Source organism: Megalops cyprinoides, chromosome 4 (assembly GCF_013368585.1).
Source record: "Megalops cyprinoides isolate fMegCyp1 chromosome 4, fMegCyp1.pri, whole genome shotgun sequence".
In the NCBI taxonomy this organism is placed as follows: domain Eukaryota; kingdom Metazoa; phylum Chordata; class Actinopteri; order Elopiformes; family Megalopidae; genus Megalops; species Megalops cyprinoides.
Window position 1 is genome coordinate 36,825,040 of NC_050586.1, and position 22,103 is coordinate 36,847,142.

The window sequence follows — 22,103 nt, forward strand, 5'->3', positions numbered from 1 at the left end:
CGCTGACCATTGTTTTATCATTAACAACCTCATTGAAGCAATATAAGTCTATCAAATGGCCGGCATTGTCAATGTCAATCCCATACTTCACATCAGACTTTCAGAGTGATGGACTGCTTTAGACTGCACTTGGTGCTGTCGCTAGCAATGGAAGAGTGAGGACATCTGAACCACACAGAGGGAGAAGCTGTCTTCTGACTGACGTGAACTAATCAAAAGACTTTGCTGTCTAAATAAATCTTATGATTGACTCGCATCACTTTGTTATGAAAAGTACACTGACAGGTCTGCTCACTGTTAGGTTGGTAAAGCCTCATTCTCTCAACACTTGCTGCAACACTGCCCCAAGTAAGATAAAGATATATGAAACTGCACCCTTAATAAAAATCTGAGAGAGCAAATTATCTCTTGTCAGGAATTGTATGGATGCTGAGTTACTCAAATAAAACAATTTTAAAACTGTCTGCAATGAAATATATTGCTAATGATATCACATTTTTTATATTTACAAAACTCCTTTCTTATAATCATCTAAATCTTTGCAACTAACTGATCTCTTAAAAGAAAAAAGTTGGCTTTTGAAAATGAATGCTGCACTTACAGTACTGCAAAACTCTAATGAGACAAGCTCAGAAACACTACTAATTGCAATCGCACCCAAAGAATTGCATTCTGGGACTTACATAAACAAACAAACAAACAAAAAAAAACATGTCATGCACCCCGTCTGCAGTTACGTTTCAGCAAACGCTATGATTCCCTGTTTCTCCAGACTGGGGGTAAAGGAACTGGCCTCAGAGTTCCTCTGCAAACGTTCTCCTCCAAATCCGTGCCACAGTGCTGTATGCATCTGGGTTAGGAACATCGAGATAAAGAGCGAAACCGGCGCGAGTTAGTGTTTGGCGAACTCTGGCACCTCCATCACCATGTGCAGCGCCAGGGTGCCAGGCTTCTCCAGCGCCAGCACGGCGTGGCAGGCCTCGGTGAACTTGTGGCAGTGCGAGCCCAGCAGCTGCCCGTTCTGGGCGTTGTAGAAGGAGAGCCGCTCGTGGAGGAAGTCCAGCATGGTGCCGATCCTCGTGGGCACGTCCACCACGAAGATGGCCGTCTGCACGCTGTCGTGGAGGAGCTCGAACCTGCAGCTGCGGTCAGGGAGGGAGGGTGGGTGACAGGAGAGAATGCCTCTGAACTGGTGGAGTGATAACTGCTGTATGCCTATATGGTCTATTGGGAATAGATTGTGGATATTGAATATTAAAGCCCAAGGGTGTCTATTGGGAATAGACTGTGGATATTGGGTATTAAAGCCCAAGGGTTTCTTAGACATCAGAACCTTGGACAATTATCATCTTATTGCTTCTGTCCAGGAATATCATTAAAGGGATCTTCATTCCTCCAACAAAATATACAGTAGCCTCATCTGTCACATTTCAGCACACTCTTCCCATTCAGTTTTTTAAGATATCTGTGGTGAGAGGGGACTATTCAATTCAAATTGAATCATGAATAAAACCTTTTTGTTTTGTGTTTCATCATAATATTATTTAGCATATATATTAATATTACTAAAAAAGAACATTCTAGGACAAACCATAAAACAGCAGGATTGAAAAGCGCCATTTGCTCTTCGATTGAACCGAAACAACTGCAGGAAACCACAGAACACACTGATTTTGCGAAGAGTGGCGGTCGCAGTACCTGGTTGCCGTGGGAACACAGTGAATGCACCAGGACGTGTTGTTCTCTCCCAGCGGGCTGTCCGGGGCTGTCGAGGGGTAGGCCACGCCGATCCTGTAGGCCTCGCTGCTGCCCACTGTCGTCTCCCAGTAGTGGTAGCCACGAGGTGGCAACAGCTCTCCCAGGATCGCAGGGCACCTGGCAGCAAACAGACACCAAAAGAGATCACTTGAAACAGGGGCAGGTGATGAACAGCACCATGAGCTGAAAGCCTCCAGGGAAGCAGTCCGTGCAGTGGTGAAACGGTTAAAGGATGTGGCCCCTTACTCATTGATGGTGGCCCTCTGGTTGTAGGCCTCCTCTTGGTAGTTCACAGTGGTCTTGTCCTCGGATAGCTCCAGGGATGGGTTGGCCGTGTCTGTCAGGAAGTGGAACCTGGTGCCTGAGAAACAGAGGGAGCGAGTCAACAAATCACAAAAAACAAGAGCATCAAGGTTTAGCACAGGCTGGCAGACTGACAGCAGTTATATAGGGAGGAGTAAAGCGAAAGAAGGACAGATAAATTCAAAGTGAACTGAACAGACAGACTGAATGCTGTACTGAATATATACTTAAATGATTTACAGGACACTTAAGGCTGGTTTCTGAAAAAAAAACAGCATCTTACACTTACTATTCAACATACCAAAGGGGATCTTGAAATGTATTTCTTTTGCAAATATTCAGTGATTACTTAATAAAAATCCAGAAAAGCTTCTATCTGGACATAAAAAGTACACACAGAGCAAACAGCCCTTATGGGTATCCAGCTAAACACTTTGCTCAGGCATTATTATCTTGCAGAGTAACACTAAGTGCCTTGTAGAGGATGGGTGTCTGATGGCAGATGGCGTCTGACCTCTGGTGGAGATGAGGGCAGCCTCGCTCTGCTCGCTGGCCCCCGCCGAGTTCGCAGCTTTGATGTAGAACAGGTAATTCTCATTGGGGTTCAGGAGCACCTTCTGCTCACAGCTCCGTATCCCAGATATGGATCTGTCCGAAGCGGATGGCGCAGTCATCGGAAAATCACACGGAAGGGGAACCGACAAAAGCCAGTGACAGTTTGATACATTTAGACATTTCAGACAGGGCAGTTCATTTCTCCTCTACACAGAACTACACAGGAGAATAACTGAGAATCTGAAATGGCACAGCGAGGAGATGAAAGTGGTTGCCTGCCAGCGTAATATAATCACAAAGTATGAGAGAATTTATGCAATGATATAATTGATTGTGGAATGAAGATGAACAGAATGCTTAATGTAGTGTGAGAAAGAATGAAAGGTTTGAACAGCGACAAGAAACCAATGAAGGGTGAGGAAATGAGCAGAATAATTTAAGAAAAAAGAAACTACTTCAGAACATTATCATTTAAATGCAAGCAGAGTAACACAATGGAAAATGCAGGTGTTGTAGCAAGAAAAAGAGTCCAAACCAAACTTGATTTTGGAAATTTATTCTGATGCACAAGTATGCTTGTGGTGAACATGCCTGTGTGGCCCGACCTGTGGCAGCGTACAGTATTTGGGACGAGAGTTCATGTGCAAGGTCACATGACTCACCTGAGGCCCTCCCCCTCGCAGGCATACTGACGGCAGTACTCCAGGGTGTAGCTTTCCACCGTGGCCGGGTGGGCGGGGCTCCAGCGGATGGTGGCGGAATCCCAGCATACCGTGCACCGCTCCGTGTCGATCGTGGGGACGGAGGGCGCTGAAACACAACACCACAGCTCGAACCCTCGGCGCATTAACACCTGTACACTCAACACACTGACTGCACGAGCTGGCGGCAGCCAGAGGTCCACAGAGCGAGTCACTTAAAGGCTGTTGGATTGTCCTCTGAAAAGGCTGTTGTGACATCCATATCTAATTACAACATATAATCAATATGAAGTATTCCACAGAAAGTCAAAGTGATTTTTGAAGAGGATATCCAGGTTAAGTGTTTAGTTGGAAGTAAATGACCCTCACGAGACTTCAGTGCTGGTACATTCAACCACACCCATTTTTCAAGTTTTATTTTCTCATACGTCTTAGTTAACAGTTATAAATGCAATGCTTACAAAACCGGACACAGATGCTGTGTTAGTGACCTTGTTGGACTGAATTAAATTAACAACACTGAATTAATGTCACTTAAGAGATGGTATCAGTTCATCCGCTGATGTAACAGCTTGACAACTAAAACTGGCATTCTTCTTTTTATCAGAATAAGTCTCAAAACTGCAACTTTAATAAATACTTTGGCAAAGCAGTGTTTAGCCCTATATATGAAGACTGTTGTTATAAAAAGGAAGATCACTGACCAGTTTTGAAGGACAGCTTCTCACTGGGCAGGCTGCAGCCCGTGTAGTTGACCGCCATCACCCACACCTTGTAGCACTTGTCTGGCTCCAGGTCCTCCAGGGTGCAGTAGCTCTCCTTCACGGTCACCCTGTACTCCTCAGATATGGCTGGAGGGAAAGGGCAAACACCACTCAAAAACCTTTTACAACCGATATTTACATCTAATCACTTGCATATGTAATGTGACCACATGAACAACAGTAACAGCAGTGTGGTGTAGTGGTAAGGAGCAATTGAACTGACATTGTACCCTTGGACAAGGAAACCCCAGCTGCCTCAGTGAACAAGAATAACATACAAAACTGTGTGCCATTTAAGTTCCTCTGGATAAGAGTGCTAATGTAGTGTATATAAAGAGAATAATAAACCACATCTGAACATGTGTCAATTTGTCACATGCTGCAGCAATAATCAGTGACATACTGAATACAGAATAAGTGGTACAATACAAAAAAATCACCTATTGTCAACATGTAGTTAAACCACAATATACAAGATAATGAAAGATTTAAGTGTTGTAACCAGGCAGGGGAGTCTAGATACACTCAGTTCCAGACTCCAGGTGGGTCTTTAGTCTGTGACAGACAACAGCCAGTGATTCCACTGCCCTGATTGCTATGGGGAGCTCATTCCACCACATTAGGGCCAGGACAGACAGTTAGGGACATGTTAGGGATATTCCAAACAGATGCTTTCTGCAGAACTTTGAGGCTCCTGAATTGTTTAACTGCATTGTTAATTATTGTTTGGTGTCTCTAGTGATTATTATTCATCAAACTGCCTGCTCTTAACGTGCCTTTTAGAGAGTTAACACCTCTAGGATTGTACTGCTGCAAACCATCATTTCTCTTCATCGATAATTAGCAATAATTATAATTCTGCTTTCTTGAAGCGTTCAGTGCTAATTGAGTTGGATAAAATACAACCCTAATGAAATAAAACCCTATTTAACTAATTGGCAGAAATCATCATATTTGAATATGTAAAGCAGCTGGTAACATGCTATGTAGCACCTGCCATATGCACATTCCGTTCCAATAAATAAGATGATGAATGAAGTAGCTAGTAGTATATATGTGATAGGTTTGTGAGAGGTAGTGTTGCCAAAACTATCCACTGAAAACATGTGACACTAATCAGTCTTGGCAAATGACTGTAAAGCTGTCACATTGACCGCAACTGATGATTAGCAGTTTTTCCAATGTGGCTGTTAAGACTGTGACACTAATAACGGGCAGAGCAAACCATTCAGAGTACCATTTTATCAGCAGTGAAATATATTGAGCTCAACTTCTTCTTCTGAGAAATCAGTTATTTTTTATCCTCAGAGACAATTGAGAGGGAATGACTATAATGTTCAGAGTTCTGCACTAATGTTCTCACATAGTAGATTTATGAAAAAAGAGGGCAAGCTAAAAAAGCTTTGTCTATTATAAACCATTGCACTTAAGGGGTTATTTTTAATGTTGCGTAAGCGCATTAAAAATGGTTCCAGTCAAGTCACAAACGACAAAGCTATCAATATTTCCCTCATGATACACATGGCGCTGGGGTCAAGACTGAATGAACATGAACAGAGAATAACACAGGAGTACAACCTAAGACCTGACACAGAGATTAATTGGCTTTCCACTCAATTAAACCATTTCTGATGATCCATTTCTCTGTACTGCAAAATACAAGAATCAATTCCCATTAATCTTGTCAGTACATTGAAATTAAAGATTCAAATTCATGTCACGCATTGACCAAAACACACTGATCAGTGTCTTCTTTGACTGCCTTTTGTTGCAGCAATTATGTACAGATACACATTGTTGATGGAAAAAAGGAGACGCAGGAAGACACAGAAAAAAAATCACAAACCCAGGGATTTCTCTCCCTTGCATATTCCTTGACTGTTCCCTTAGTGAACGAAAAACAACCATGGAACCAATGACCTGATACCGTACCTCCTTGGGGCTCCTCCATGCAGTAGACCTGGAAGCAGTCAATGATGTCACCCTCGTTGACTCTCCAGTAGACAGTAACGGAGGTGCTGGTGGCAGAATTGGCTTCTTGTGCCTGGAGGTGGGGTTTCTGAGGGACTGGGAGCATGTGAAACATAAAAAAAACCTTAATGGTTTACAGCAGCATAGGAATGTAAATGAGAGTGAATAAATATATATTTCTTCAATATCTCATTTTGTATCATGTTGTTATGTTACATTGATTATTGTTTTGTATATGTAAAAACTGATAAATATGAATATGATGTGTTCTCTGCTAAACACTTAAAAACACACAGATACATAAATTTGTACTCCAGCAAAATACCTCACCATAATACAAGAACAATACCGATTTTCTGAACAGCCCTGCATCCTAAATCTTCCAACTTGCTTTTCACACAGCCTTATGGATGTTTTAAATGTCCCCTTATAATGTCTTCACACAGAATTGACCCATCTTCATATGCAACTTTATGAAAGAGTCCTAAGGGGATGTGATAAACTGCTAACTCACCTGGGATGCCTTTCAGTTCCTTCTGTCCATTGCCAGAGGGGGTCTTGGCATAGTCCTCAAACAGAGGGAAGGCGCTGGGGGTGAGCTCCAGAGCCAAAGCCGCATCCAAGGCTGTGGTCAGTCTGTCAACACACACAACTCTATCAAAGATCCCTCCCCATATAAGGTCACCTTTTGACCAATAAACAGCTATTTCAAGGAAACTACCAAAATAAATGTCCCTGTAATGATATGCTTTGATTAGCTAAAACATGGGAAATTCTGTATGTGGTTTATTTAAACGAAAAAGGATATTGCAATTAATTTTAATCTAAACAGGGGAGTCCTAATCATGTTTAGAATGCCATGATTGGTATGATGGAGTCTGGCTTAATTCACTATTACATTAAGCCATAATACACAGGGAAAAAGAATATTTATTGCATAATTACCTTAAAAGGCTGGCTTAGGAATAATGAACTTGATTGTTCCATTGAAACCATTCATCATTTAATGACATAGCACATTTTAAAGATGACTGATGGAGATGAATATGGTGGCATGATAATATGAATAATTCTGTTTACAAAATTAGAAAATATTGTTGTCAGAGTGGCACACACATGTACATCACATGTGCATGCAGGCAGTATTTCAAACACTGTGTACAACACCTAGCACAAGCAAACTGATGAAGAAAAATGAAAAGATCATCAGTTCACAATTCTACCACAGAATCAGGTGGTATAGAGTCTATCCTACAGTTAAAATTAAATTAAACAGGAAACACTGGCTTCAATCGCAATCTCCTTTTACACACAAGGCAAAGCTAACAAGCTTTTGCTCTGGTCAATCCCTTTTAATTTCAAAGTAAATTCACAAATACACATGCCGTATCAGACATTAGTCCAGACTCAAAGTCACTTTGAACATACCTTAAAAAATATATTCCAACTCCACAAACAAAAATAATGTCCAAAAGCATGCCGGTTAAGAATAACAGGCATTATCACTTAGTGAACCAATATGCTCTGTAAGCGCATTCATAACAGTGTAGCGCATTAATGCAGTGTATAATGATGTAGTGCATGCATAATGATGTAACACATTCATGTATGCATGAATGCAATCTGCGACTCAAGTACTGTGAAGTTGCAATATCCACACAGAATGGGAGAGTGGAATGTGTTCATGGAGTAGGCCCTATTTACAGCTGCTGGATGCACTGGTGCTTGATATTCCAGAAGCAGTGGATTCAAATGGGCAATCTGGAGTCTCATTTCATTGTAGCAGAGGACACTGACTTGATATGATCACAGCTATTACAGTCTCTGCAAAAGCTTCAGAAGCTGTGAAAAGCACCAGATAGCCTGTAGAGATTTCTATAATGTAAAGAGATTTTACCCATCCACATATTTTAGTACTATCATTAATTCAGTGTTAACCCTACGCGTACTTGCTGCCAGAGAAACATTACGGCAAAATAAAACACTGCTTGTCCTTTTGCATCAATATGTACAAACAGCTCTAAGCAGCATGCAAAATATCATATTGTCCATCACATGAGCCAGCTTGTTGGGCTTGCTCAGCCACAGTCATTGTCATTATGTACAAGAGTACAGCAAACATATTTCAATTACCTCGCATTAATGTCTGTGGATGACTGGGGGTAGGAGAGAAGGAGAAAGGTTTGATTAAGTTAATGATTTCTGGCAATAGGGATTCTGGTAAATGAGGCGATACAGATTAGAAGAACAATGATAACCCGTGCAGTGGAACACTGACACATGACAGGGATCATGTGTGTCTTATGATGATGGAACCATCAGGCTGTTTAATCAGTTAATGGAATATGATGATCATGGAATCATTCTAAGGTATGGCGCCTGATGGGAAATATTCCTGTATCTATATATTTGTATATTTTGATTTTCAGCCATTGTAACTGAACAGAAGAGGAAAAAAAGAGCATGCTTGAATTGATTATAATAAATTGATACTAAATTAAACAAACAAAAAACAAACCTATGTGTACTGATCTAAGGAGAGTATGACACAGCTCAACAGGGAACAAAATGTCATGGCAACTAAACCAGCAGCACATGATGCTCATATAATGGCAAAATATGTTCTATTTTCCTCAGTAAACAAAGTAATACTAATGAGACTTAGCCATTCCTACTGCTAATTAAGATAAGAATGCTTATTATTATTGGGATGACCATGGTGATACTGATTATGATGATGACCACTACCATCATCAACATCATCATCCCTCTAGAATCAAATGGATTTCATATAAAAAAATCTTGACAAATATATTATTGATATTAGAAACGGTAAAACCAATAAAATATCAAAATATTTAGAGTGGACATGTTAGCGTTTTCACAGTCTGTACAACTATAAATAATATAAATGCATGTTAACTATATGCAGTTCAGAACAGAATGTGATGGGCGTGTACATCAACTAAAAAGGATTCAAACTCTGAATCAAACCCTGGGTAATCTTTAACAGCATGATGTAAAACATGTCTCTTTTTGCTTTAACAGCTGTAGAGAGGAGTACAGAGTCACACTCCACTTTCTGTTTTCAAAAAAAGAAATCATTTTCTTCTGGCAAAAGAAGTGACCAGGGATAACACATGTCATGAGTTCTGGATAGGGAAGAGAATGGTGACAGACATTAGGAGGCCAGCTGCTCTCATTTTCGTGTGGGGCTAGCAGTTTCCATGTCTGTCAGCGATGGTGCGCTGAGAGGAGCATGGAATGAACAGCTGTGCTTACCTGCTTTATAGCAACATTAGTGGGACTAACGGGAGTAATTTCGTGTGAGGCCACGGCACAGTACGCAGCCAGTTATTGGAAAGGAACTTTTGTGCAGTCACGAATCCTCCTGAGGTTCATCTGCTTCAGTACCCCTGCTTGCCAACTGTCTCATTGCTCTGGGATGTGTGCATTCATATCAGTGGCCAGATCTTGTGGTGTTTTGCTAGAACACAGTATGTAGTATATTATAATCTGTCTGGAGTGATGTGTTCCGTTTCAGTTTAGGACACTATCTCAAAATAGTTCAGCCCTGGATGCTGCTTAATAATGACAGGGCTACAGTCCTCACCGTGTATAAATATGGTTCAGTTTGTGCACATGTGACACACGTGACAATAGCCAATCAAGTGTCTTGGTTTGAATACAAGCGCAGAGGATGGAAAACTAAACAAATCCCCCAACATGTTTCCAGATACACGTGTCCTGAGAGATAATGTCAGCTATATCTTAACACTATATCTTACTGCTTCCCCCACTACAACAGAACATATTAGGTATTTGTGTTTAGTTAGCTAAATACTCATAGCATGTACCTTGCACTGAATGAACCATAATTTGGTGTTGAATTGAAATTGTGACAACAATAACTAGCTAGCTAACTAGGTAATTTATTTAGGCAGTTAGCTCACAGCAGCCACATTTCTCAGTCTCATATTTATCAGCAATACAGTGCTACTGATAAAGCACTAACAGATAAATACCCAGGGGATATATTGCATCATATTCTCCCTTGACTCAATGTTAAAAATCATTAAGACTTATGTGCACCACATGTCACTTGCTAGATTACTTTACATGTATAGTTCTGATACAGATGACCAGATACAGCTTCACTTCAAGCATCATATAATGGGACACCACCACAATATATTTCAACAGGAAAACTATTTGTTTTTGAACTTAAAAATTCAAATATATCAACAGATTGTTGAATAGCAACATAAATTGCATAGAGTTATACAGATAATCACTATGCAAATCTCAAATTTCATCATGTATTTTGTAAACCTTGGAAATTGACAGTGATCATAAACAGTGAATTCTGGGTCAAGGAAAGAAAGGATGTAGTCATATGTTGAGAGATTTCAAGAGTGTAGCAAATCCAAAGTACTGTAATTACTCAGATTGTTAAAAGCTAAATACTGGATGCACCATCCTCCATCAAATGTCCCAGGCAGCCACTCCAGGGTCAGATCACCTGAACCTTAATCCTGATCCAAGCCATTATGTTAATAAAGATGAAACAGGATCCAGGATTAGCGAATTAGGACAGAATCTGAGAGATAAGCTGCCTCATGGCACAGAAATCAAGACTGGCCTGGCAGTAGGAGCAACCCAGGCCTGGACAAAGGCTTCAACACTGCAGTTTCACAAAATAGATGGGAAAGTTATTCATTTTGGTCTATGCTCAAACATTGCTTTTCACTTACAGACGCAAAAGCAAGGTCATCGGGGTCCTCAACCTCCTTGGCGGTCTTGTCCAAAGCCTCCTTGGCTGCATCAATGCTCTCCTGGAAAGAGACGATGCGATCGTAGAGCTGCTCCAGCTTCACCTTCTTCTCCTCCTCCATGTTGTGAGACATCTCATTGTATTGATCCATCACCATCTTCATGATCTCGTCATTCTGCTCATCCAGAGACTGCTCACTGTTTTTACAGTGCTCCTGCATGGCACATTAAAGGAATGGTAAAGTCATGGTTGCTGTGTTATTGATACAGGTCATACAGCAGATAGACGAGCATGAACTTACATGAAACATGAAAACATTTAAAATTTATTATGGTCACTTCTGCTGTAATCTATCAATTCAGTACCATGTGCATCCTTTACTAAAGTTGGGAAGAAATGATTGTAGCAGATATGAAATTAGCAAATTTACCTAGTGATACAAAGACAGAAGTTCCTCTTTTAGTCATGGTATGCATATCAAGAGAACAAAATGATTTTAATCTCTTACCTCTACTGAACTGTATGCCAATTCCAGCTCAGAGACTAGGTCTGTAATATTTTCTGACCTTTCTTGCAATAAAGCAATAGACTCGCTCAGTTTGTTCTGAAAACAAAAATCATATAAGGCAGTCTGAGAGGATGTATTTTCATTAGCAAACACTTCTTTGAAGAAAAATAAACAAAGACTATACAGAAACCATTATTGGTGAGTCACAACACATTGGTCATATCACAATATTGAGTCTTTTAGCATCGAATAACTTCTGGAACATTGGACATGGGAGGATTATACAGTTGTTCTGAAAACACAAGCATGAGTCAGAGGGGGGAAGAGCAGAACAGGTGGTGTCAGGAAACACTGTATATGTGTAGTTACATTTAACATTTTAGCATTAGATTTCCCTGCCTCCCATGAAAGTAAAAAACATACTTTAAACCAGTGCCGGAATTCCCACAAACATGTCCTCAATGCCACACCAGTATATCCTTTATTTCTTTGAAGAAAAAATTCCACAGACGTCTTTGAAGCAAGCCATCTGTGACACCATGCATAAGGCTGCACAGGGTATTTATAACCCATTTTGAACAGAGGACACCAACTGTTTAGGCCACTCTACCCCTATGAGCCAGGCCAGCAAAATACAGGGAAAACCCCATTGACAGTCTCCTGTACATGATCTACCATGCTATTTTGCCCCTTCACTATCTGTTACGTTCAGAAAGCACTGCTGATTGAAATATCTTATGGCTGAGTTATGAGCCAAGTCTGGTGCTGAGCCAACCTGAGCAAGCGCCTGAAAATTGCCTCCTCTTTCAAATGCATGTGTCACATCTTTGAGGCCCACATCTATGTTAGACTAATGTCTAACAAGTCTATTTAACATGGTTGCATGCGTTTCCATTTGCTTACACCTTGTGCATACAATAAAATATTTTCTATTAAGGATAGCTTTTGTAAATGTGTTTTTTGTTTGTTTTTAGTTACTATTTACATTGTACATAGCCCTTTGACATCCTCAAGTGATATCAATACACCCAGTACACATGATATAACTTTTTCTTCAAATAAGGTGGTCAAATCATAAATTGAAAATGCGTATTAAATGCTAAATTAATATGGTATAGGAATAATCTTTATTTTATCCAAAGTTCATTTTTATCCAATTTAATTAATTAAAATGAATATTACCACAATTGAAAAACACAAAACAAGAGGTAAACAAGTACACAGAAACCTAGTTCAAAAGTTCAAAGCCATTAAATAAATGTGAAACACTTGCACCCGAGAGACAGTAGAAGCAGATGGCTATGAAGCAAATGGCTATGAAATGATGTCACACAAGATCTTTTCCACTGATCAAAGAAGTGTATGACATGATAACTCCCAGCGTGGGAAATAGTGCACTTACTAACTTATGACCAGAGGCTTGTGGGGAACTCCCTCTGGTACAAATCCTACTGGGTAAACTGCAAGAACAAGAACTATGTCTGTATATTTTATAGTGTATATATTTATATATATTTATTAGGTGGGAGGAAATATAAACTGTCAAACTGGACAAATCATATTTACAGCATGCTTCGTGTCAAGATGGCAGATGAAATTAGTTATCCTGAATGCCATAAGCAATAACTGTGATCCTCTATTTTAAGGTTACATAGAATATGGTCACAAATAATGAATACTTGAGCATCATATGACTACCATTTTCCCAGTAAAAGCATTACTTATGATCAGAACATCTTTATTAACAATATATTATCATTTGCTTACCACATAAGCAAGACAAATTCACAATGCATATAAGTATATGTCTTAGTGATCCAGTACCTAATTTCCACAGGTGTATTTTTTGGCACTAGTTTTAGCTGGGGTGATTCCAGCCTTTGAACAGATGATACAGAACCACTGAGACCATTACTCCACACATCCTTTCCTCTGCAAAGCCCTTCATGCAAACAAATTGATAAAACACTTACCCTGAATTCATCATATGCCTTATCCACTGTGACCACCTCATGGTCTTGATGGTTACCAAAGAGCTTATCAACAGCTGAAACTGGGCACCTGCAGGCCATACAAAACATGTCCACAGCTTGTGTTTTTGATTCACTCTCTGCCACTTCGGCCTTGGACAAGGGAATCCCATCCACAGACTCGACAATCTCATAGTCTGTCTCAAGGCCTTCGTCAGCAGGCACATCGTGGCTCAACTCAGACTCAAGGCCTCCTTTGGGTCTTCCTGCTTCCTTGTCTTTTTCTGCTTCATCATCTAGTACTGGGAGCTCTCTTGCTTCTTGCTGGGTGATCATTTCATAATCTAGCTCCTCAGAAACGTCCTCTTCATGATGCAAATACTGGTATGGCTCAGGTTCTGAGAACTTGGCCTCTTTGCCATAAGCTGAGAGGTCCTCATGAGGTGAGAAACTCCTGAGCTGAGAGCACGGTTTATCCTGCATCAAGGCAGGCTCCTCCACTGTTGGCTCTTCACCTTTGTCTTCTTCTAATACTTCAACTGGAACCAATGGCGATAATCTGAGTAGTGGCGTCTCTCTTTTTAGGCCAGTCCTGGAATCAGAGATGGATTCATTGGCCTTGTGCCACTCCTGGATATTCTCCTCATCCTTCCCATCATAAATTTGACCTCCCTGTTCTTCTCCTGTGGTCTCTTTTATGCTGTCACCAAGGTGCTGGGGACTGGTGTCTTCCTGCAAAACAGCCTCATCTTCTTCTTTGATCAAAGAGGACTCATCTTCTGCAGAAAGTTCATGCGGAAGCTGCGGCTCAGTCTCAGGTGATGACTCACATTCTGCTTTTGGGGCATCTTGTTCGGCCAGATCTTTACTGATTTCCTCAGCAATGGCCGGGTGTTTTTCTTCAGGCAGTTCCTCAGTTGTGTCTGTGCAAATATCATCTGTATGGGGCAGATCCTCATCTTTGCTCTTCAGACTTGTAACAGCAATTTCAGTGTCATCTCTTGACACCTCATTTCTGGCTATGCTTTCTGGTTTTTGAATTGTTTCTTCAATTTCATCTTCAGTTATTCCTGTTTTATCAGGTTCTGGAACTATGTCTATTACCTCAGTTTTATCTTCAGATATTTCATTTTCAGTGACAGTTTCATGATGTATATGATCAGGCTCCTGATTAGTAAACACTTCTTCATTTTGTTCTTTAACAACTTCAGTGTCTGTGACTATTTCCTCACATATGCTTTTAGTCTTCCCAACCTCTGATGATTCTTCTGTAACATCTTTGACAATTTCCATATCAGCAACCATTTCCTCACACAATTCTTCAGACGGAACTTCTGTTTCAGTCTCTCTTTCCTGATCTGATATTACAGTTACCTGATCTGCAACAACCTCTTCATTTTTTCCTTTAATTTCTCCAACGTCTGTGATTATTTCCTCATATATGCCTTTAGACCCCTCTACTTCTTTTGATTCTTGTATCTCACCTTTGTCAACTTCTTTTTCAGTGACTATTTCCTCAGATATGCTTTCAGTCCTCCTAACGTCTGATGGTTCTTCTATATTCTCTTTGACAATTTCCTTATCAGAGACTATTTCCTCACATGGTTGTTCAGAGGTAAAAACAACCTTTTCAACATCACTTTCTTCATGCAATATTACAGTTGCCTGATCTACAACAGCCTCTTCAGGTTTTTCTTTAATTTCTTCATTGCCAGTGACCATTTCCTCACATGTGCTTTGAGGTCTACCTTCTACAACTGATTCATCTGCTTCACCTTTGACAATTTCCTTATCAGAGACTATTTCCTCACATGGTTGTTCAGAGGTAAAAACAACCTTTTCAGCATCACTTTCTTTATGCAATATTACAGTTGCCTGATCTACAACAGCCTCTTCAGGTTTTTCTTTAATTTCTTCATTGTCAGTGACCATTTCCTCACATGTGCTTTGAGGTCTACCTTCTACAACTGATTCATCTGCTTCACCTTTGACAATTTCCTTATCAGAGACTATTTCCTCACATGGTTGTTCAGAGGTAAAAACAACCTTTTCAGCATCACTTTCTTTATGCAATATTACAGTTGCCTGATCTACAATAGCCTCTTCAGGTTTTTCTTTAATTTCTTCATTGTCAGTGACCATTTCCTCACATGTACTTTGAGGTCTACCTTCTACAACTGATTCATCTGCTTCACCTTTGACAATTTCCTTATCAGAGACTATTTCCTCACATGGTTGTTCAGAGGTAAAAACAACCTTTTCAGCATCACTTTCTTTATGCAATATTACAGTTGCCTGATCTACAATAGCCTCTTCAGGTTTTTCTTTAATTTCTTCATTGTCAGTGACCATTTCCTCACATGTGCTTTGAGGTCTACCTTCTACAGCTGATTCATCTGCTTCACCTTTGACAATTTCCTTATCAGAGACTATTACCTCACACGTTTCTTCAGGGGTAACAACCACCTTTTCAGCGTCTTTTTCTTGATGCAATATTACAGTCAACTGATCTACAACAGCCTCTTCATGTTTTCCCTTAATCTCCTCATCAGTGACTATTTCCTGACATGTGCTCTCTGGTCTATGATCTACTACTGAAACATCTGTTTCATCTTCGACAATTTCTTTATCACTGACTACTTCCATACAAGTTTCTTCAGGTATAATGACTGTTATTTCTCCCACACTATCTGAACGCTGTAGGTGTTCTAAAACAGTGCCCTCAATATCTGTCTTCCTGTCCGCCTCTGTTTTTTCAACAAGCTCTGTTTCAGGCTCAAACACGTCATCACATAGCTCTGGACTCTTTCTGCCAAGCACTGCTGCTTCCTCCTCCACAACTGCATGCAGAGATTCTACACCTTCAGTTTTGTCCTCTGACATTATGATAAGAGGTTCACATTCCACATATAGACTAGGACTTCTAGAACTTTCCGGAACTCTTTCCTCTTCTTTTGTGTCATCCTCTTCCACTACACGAGTCAAGCAACCTGTGAGTTCAAATTTGCTTTGCGACCAGAGTGTTCTTACTCCACCCTCTGCTGGATGGTCTTCTGGGATGGGTTCATCCTCGACCGCTGGGGTCTCATCTTTTAAGATGAATTTTTCCAGGTACCCACCTGTGTCATCAGAGTCAGAGAGCCTTCTGGGAAATGACGTCTCAGAGACAACACTCTCCACATCTGAGGCATCCTCATCCTTCTTCCGAACCCCCACTGCGTCCTCATAGAGATCCATGTAGTGGAATGACATTGCATGCGGTTCCTCCAGGAGAGTAGGATCAATTATTTTTGGTGGTCCCGGGGAGAGGAAAATGGGTGTAAGAATCGTCTCTTCACTGCCAAATAATGCTGAACCACTCTCTTTCAGAGGAGAATTTAACGGTTCCCCATGATCCACACTATCTTCTTCGTCCTCATCTATGAGATGCTTATTGACAGATGGTTCATCCAGTTCAGCATAGCAGCTGGTACCATAAAACACCTCATCGAGATGCTCACCTGCAATTTCAACATCACTTACAAAAACAAAGGTGTCATCCGAGGCCAACATGCCCTGGGTAGATTGATCTTTGTTTTGGGATGGTTCATTTTCTTGAGTGTCACCTGATTCCATTTGTTCCTCTGTAGCAGAAGCCTGGTCCTCTGGTACATGCTCATCCAACAATGTGAACTTCTCAAAATAATCCATGTCACTGGTTCCATCTCTCCTAGTCGGTTTATCACCTGTAGGCTGAGAGGGTGTGGGTTCAGAGGGCTCTACTTTAACTGGTTCCATCTGTATTATTACCTTATCATCTTCCTCTACTTCAACAATCTCAGGAGTGCTTTCAATTGGCTGTGTTTCTACAATCTTCAAGTGATTTGATTTAATCCTTGGGTTTTCCTCCAAATAAGACAAGTTATCTGGTATTTCTGTACTTTCCTCTTCATCCACTGTAGCGAGTCTTGAAGGAACTACAATATTTAGTATCTCATAGCCCTCAGACACTAAACTAAATAGTTGCTGGTCTTTATCCTGTTTAGGCTCTATTGACTCACCATTTTCATCTGTAAGCTCAGGTCTTATGTTAGGCACAGAAAACTCAGTCATCGCTGGCCTTTCATTTCCGCCTGGAAAATTTCGGGAAGAGGGTCTTCTAAACCTTTCACCGAGACTGCTCCTGCTCCTTGTTTTTTTCCTTCTTCTCACGATTTTTTCCTCATCCATGATGATGACAATCTTGCCCTGTGTCCCAGAACCCTCGCAGCTGTAAGGTTCTGAGTTGGAGCTGGCCTCAGACGCCCAGGGAGTGGAGCACCTGCTGGAGGCAGTCTCCCACACAATGCCACTGTCCTCACTCTGGACGGTTACCATGGAGAAGGAGGGGTCCACCATGAGGCACTGGAGCTTCGGCTTTACAGAGTCATCCTGCACTATTTCCCTCAAACTGAAAGGCAACAAATGGAGACAGCAAGTTAATGGTAATGGTAATAATGTTAGGAGTTTACACATAAAATTAAGATAACCTGGCAAAAATAAATCATTGAGGTGTATCTGATAATTGATTTAAATGTATGTGCAATAGTATTTTGTTCCTTTTCAAACATCTTGTTAGCTTTTTCACATGTTTTTTTTTTTAACACTGGTGGTTTTATTGTACTTCATACTGTATAATGGTTATTTTGTACTGTTAAGCATTGGAGTTGCACACACAATCTGGAAATACTCTCTTACCAGACACAAATCTGAAGACCGACAATATCCTGGAATTATTTACACTGATACTTAGTCAAGCATTAGTTGAATGTGACACAATTCCACACACATCCTAATGTTTTGTCTTTAATTACTATAAAGCAAACCAGGTTGCAAGAAGGGAGGGATCCTCTTATCTTACACATATAATACAGTGTGTGAAATCAAATATGTGGAGAAGAACAAGATACCATCTCATTAAGATTCTACTGAATCAAGTTAAGAACTGCAGTGTCTTGTTTGAGGTATGCACTGTGTCAGTTACAAAGGAAGGAAAATAAAAAATTATTAAAGTCACACTTTAGTATCCTTTATTATACTTTAGTATATATTATATTGAGTAATGAATAAATGGTACTTTAAATATAAAATGAAATTAAATACACCTACAATAAGTGATAATGAACTTCCTACCACAAATCAAAGCCTTAGCAATTGACTGACATTTTAAATCAGGTTCAATGAGGCAAGTTTCAGAAATTGAGAACTTGAGAACTGCTGTTAGCAGGTGGAGTAAGTGGATAAGGAATGAACCACAGACACAAGGCTTAACAGCCGAGTTTTATAAGTGATCTGGATTATGCAAGGTTAACAACTAGCGCTGAACGGCCTACACAACATGTGGTAACAGAGTAGATATGAAGACCGTATGGCACGAACAACGTGTTGTGTACCATGTACCACCCTTGACTTTTCTGTTACTGAGTCCTATTGCCTCATCTAACTTCTTCCCTTTCACTCCAAAACACTTGAACATGCTGTATGTAAGCAAATGTTAATTTTTCTCTTTTAGAGGAACCCCATGGACACCAGCTAGTCTAGTTTCAGGTGCGTACAGTTTACAGTCACATCTGTGTGTGCCTCTGCCCTTACCTTTGTTGTGATCTGTTTACACCTCTCTGCCAGATTCAAAATAGTGCTATGATATAAAATATCTTTCCATCCACCCTGCTGGTAATGAGAATCTCAAGCACTTCCCTGAGCTGATTTCTTACCTGCCGCTACAATTGTTTGAACCAACTCTCTCTCAATTTCTCACACTCCCAACAGGTATTCCCCTGGGCACAGTGCTTGGTCCCTTTAACTCCAGATTACTTGCATCTTTTACTTATACACTGTTCCACTCCCAGACTGCAAAAAATCTCTGTATTATTACCAATGATAACTTCTTGTTTTATCTTTAATAATATTAGTAATCATCATCTTCAGCATTTTCATCATCACTGTATTACTCATGTTGATGCTGTATTGTCTCACAGCTTAGATTTCCATTTATTCATTTGGAAGATGCTCTTAACCTTACAAAGACTTACAAAAGAGACTTACAAAAAGTGCATTCACAAGGATTAGGAAAGTGGCTGCACAGATACTGAATCATTAGTACTGTCCTTGAAATACAGCGTCATTGTGGGAAACATTGCCACAGGAGGACGGCAATTAAGCAATGTCACAGAACACACAACCTTAAACTATTACCATTAATCTCCAACCACCAGGTTTGTACCACCACAAGTTGGTATCACCAGACTATGTTTACCACTCAGCTTTAGCAACCGCAAAATTCAGAGGTGCCACCCAGCTTTTATCTTCTGTGCTTAATTGGCAAGCACTTTACAACAATTAGCTTTTACCCCAGTCTTAGGTTGGGGCGGGGACAGAGTTCACAGAGCCAAGATGTGGTCTGAATATGAGGGTTTTCAGTCTGTGCTGGAGAATGGACTGTTCTAACAGTTAATCTGCAGCCTAATACATAAGACTGGTTATGGTTATTTAAGATATGGACCCCCCTTAAACATTAAACAGTGCACTTTATGGTATATTGATTACAGCACTGTAATTATACAGACAGTCTCGAGTTCCAGTCACTGGTATGGCACTAATGTTGTTTCTTTAAGCAAGGTACTTCTCCATTGCTCCAGTATATTCCCAGTTTGTTTCATTGACTACATAATGTGCAGGATATACAAATACGTGTCATGTAAGTCACCCAGTCAAAGGACGTCTGCTAAGCGATAGTTCTTATTGATAATAATAACCCTATCTCGTTAGAAAAGCTTGCCTATGACAATAACAGAGGCAATAGCAGAGTGTCATGATTAAGGCCAATATAAACTGTCAACTATCAACAATTCACCAATCTGACGTTTGACAATTTACAATTAGTTTTACCAGGTTTTGCACAACCAGCCAAAATCTGTGCGACGGCATCGTGTATTGATTCGTGTCTAATATTAAACTGAACTTAAATTTTAAAATTTGAAATACTCCATTTATACTTCAGCCACAGCAACAGAATTACTCCAAGGCATGCCTTTCCCCTAAAAACAACTCTCCATCTCATTAAAGTTAAACGGATAAAAGAGTGTAATATTCACTTGCTGCTTCTTCCTGCATGCAATGACATACCGTGTAACCGTACTGTAACAACAACAAAAAAGTTTATATTTAACCTGTTTCACTTTCACATACACCCTAATTGTTTTACTGGATTAATCCAGGTTAATTACGTCACTTAAATTGTCCGTGCCCGGCCCAGGATTCAAAGGCACCTCGTCCCATTTAGAGATCCTCTGCTTTTACAATACCCCACATTGCCTTTCAGTGCTCGTCCCAATTTGGTATAAAATTATTCTAAACAAACTTTTTAATTACCGTTTGCTGCCGTCTCTCTGCATCCGTTTAAAGGCTACGACTTAAGAAATAAATTTCTTACGTCTTTGGGACAACCAGAGCTCACAATAAATACACACCAATCGCAAAATAAACAGGACTCAACGAAGAACAACTTTATTGAAACAGCCAAATTTAAAACCTCATCGGATTGGAGTGGAAATGTACCTGTTGCGGAGTTCCTCAACTTCGTCCTCCTCGTCTACAACATCCCCCCCAGCCGAGTCGTCCTGTAACTCAGTGAAGGACATCTCGGAGTCGACCCTGTCGCATTCTTCTTGCAAGCCAGTATCCATTTTGTATTATTGTTTTATCTGCCTTTAAGCCCCTTTTAGTCCTGCGGAGTGCGGCACTGGACTTGTCATTCCAAGTTGGACGCCGATCGCCTGAATCAGCTTGCGCTCGAAATAGAAACGAGGCGGCCCGTGTTCCCCCAGCCCTGATGGGGCTGTTCGCAATATGAAAAAACGCCACCGGGTCTCACTGCCCCCTATGTTTATAACCCAAGCACCGTTTGTACGGTCATCCTCTGGACACCGGACAGCTCTGCAACAACCATTTACCCCCGTTCATTGACGAGCCAAAGCCGTTTTGGGAAATGCCCAGGTTGCCCTGCGAAACTTAGCCCAGCGTCGGTTTGTGTACCACTGCACTAAGAGGAGGCATACTGAGGAGGTATACTTCCAAGTGTCACAATAATAATAGACAACTTGACTTTAAGGTCCATTTCCCTCAGCAGGAGCTAAATATATAACTGTACCCTGACACCACACCATCGTCCCACATACTGTCACTATGCGGGGCTCGTAAAATTTGGTGTAATTAGCCAGGCGAAAACAGAAAGATGTACACCAATAATGAATATAGCATACCAGCTTGCCTTTGAATTTTGACAGGCGTCAATATTTGTCTTTGATGTGTACATTTCAACGTACATGTGAGCAATGAATTGTATAGACTACCAAAAAGAATGTTTCTGACTCATTGAAGCAGTGACGTCACCTGCTATCTTGCTCTGTACAAACAGTGGATGTCCGCTTTTTTGTCATTGAATGGAGTGGTAAGCGAAACCTTCTAAATGTGTCTGTTGAACAGAAAATGACAGAAAACTGCATTTCTTCTCTAATTCAGTTTAAAACTATTTTATAATACATGTATAAATGAATATCAGCCTGTTCTCATCAAATTATTTTAGCTCTGAGACTCTGCTCTGTAAAACCCAGAATTAAGGAACTAAATAATGATACAAAATTATAAGCAAAAAATAAAACAATCTCATTAAGCAAATGTTTTATGCTTTAAATGAATTACATGTCCTCATAACATTTTTTTCTTTGGGAAAGCAATCATCACATTTGACTTCTTAATATCAAACCTGAAGCAAATCATGTG

The 22,103-nt window shown here is 40.4% G+C and overlaps 1 protein-coding gene across 1 annotated transcript; it reads right to left on the reverse strand.

Annotated features, from left to right (window-relative positions):
• Window positions 1-579: 579 nt before the first annotated feature.
• Window positions 580-21,141, reverse strand: cmya5 (cardiomyopathy associated 5). The gene is made up of 14 exons (XM_036526836.1): window positions 20,880-21,141; window positions 15,080-17,733; window positions 13,308-14,869; window positions 11,335-11,457; window positions 10,807-11,040; window positions 8,186-8,208; window positions 6,567-6,688; window positions 6,014-6,148; window positions 4,022-4,168; window positions 3,279-3,426; window positions 2,576-2,709; window positions 2,005-2,119; window positions 1,699-1,875; window positions 580-1,142 (listed from the first exon to the last, which is right to left on the reverse strand). Exons 1-14 carry the CDS (start codon window positions 21,005-21,007, stop codon window positions 893-895), a joined length of 5,952 nt encoding a protein of 1,983 aa, XP_036382729.1. The 5' UTR covers window positions 21,008-21,141; the 3' UTR covers window positions 580-892.
• Between the last annotated feature and the right edge of the window lie 962 nt (window positions 21,142-22,103).

Excerpts from the sequence above, each read along its gene's own strand:
- cmya5 (XM_036526836.1), bottom strand. The coding sequence starts at position 21,007 with ATGGATACTGGCTTGCAAGAAGAATGCGACAGGGTCGACTCCGAGATG. Across the intron at positions 6,149-6,566 it reads GGAACTGAAAGGCATCCCAG|TCCCTCAGAAACCCCACCTC; the intron begins GTGAGTTAGCAG and ends ACATGCTCCCAG. Across the intron at positions 2,710-3,278 it reads TGCGAGGGGGAGGGCCTCAG|ATCCATATCTGGGATACGGA; the intron begins GTGAGTCATGTG and ends CGCTTCGGACAG.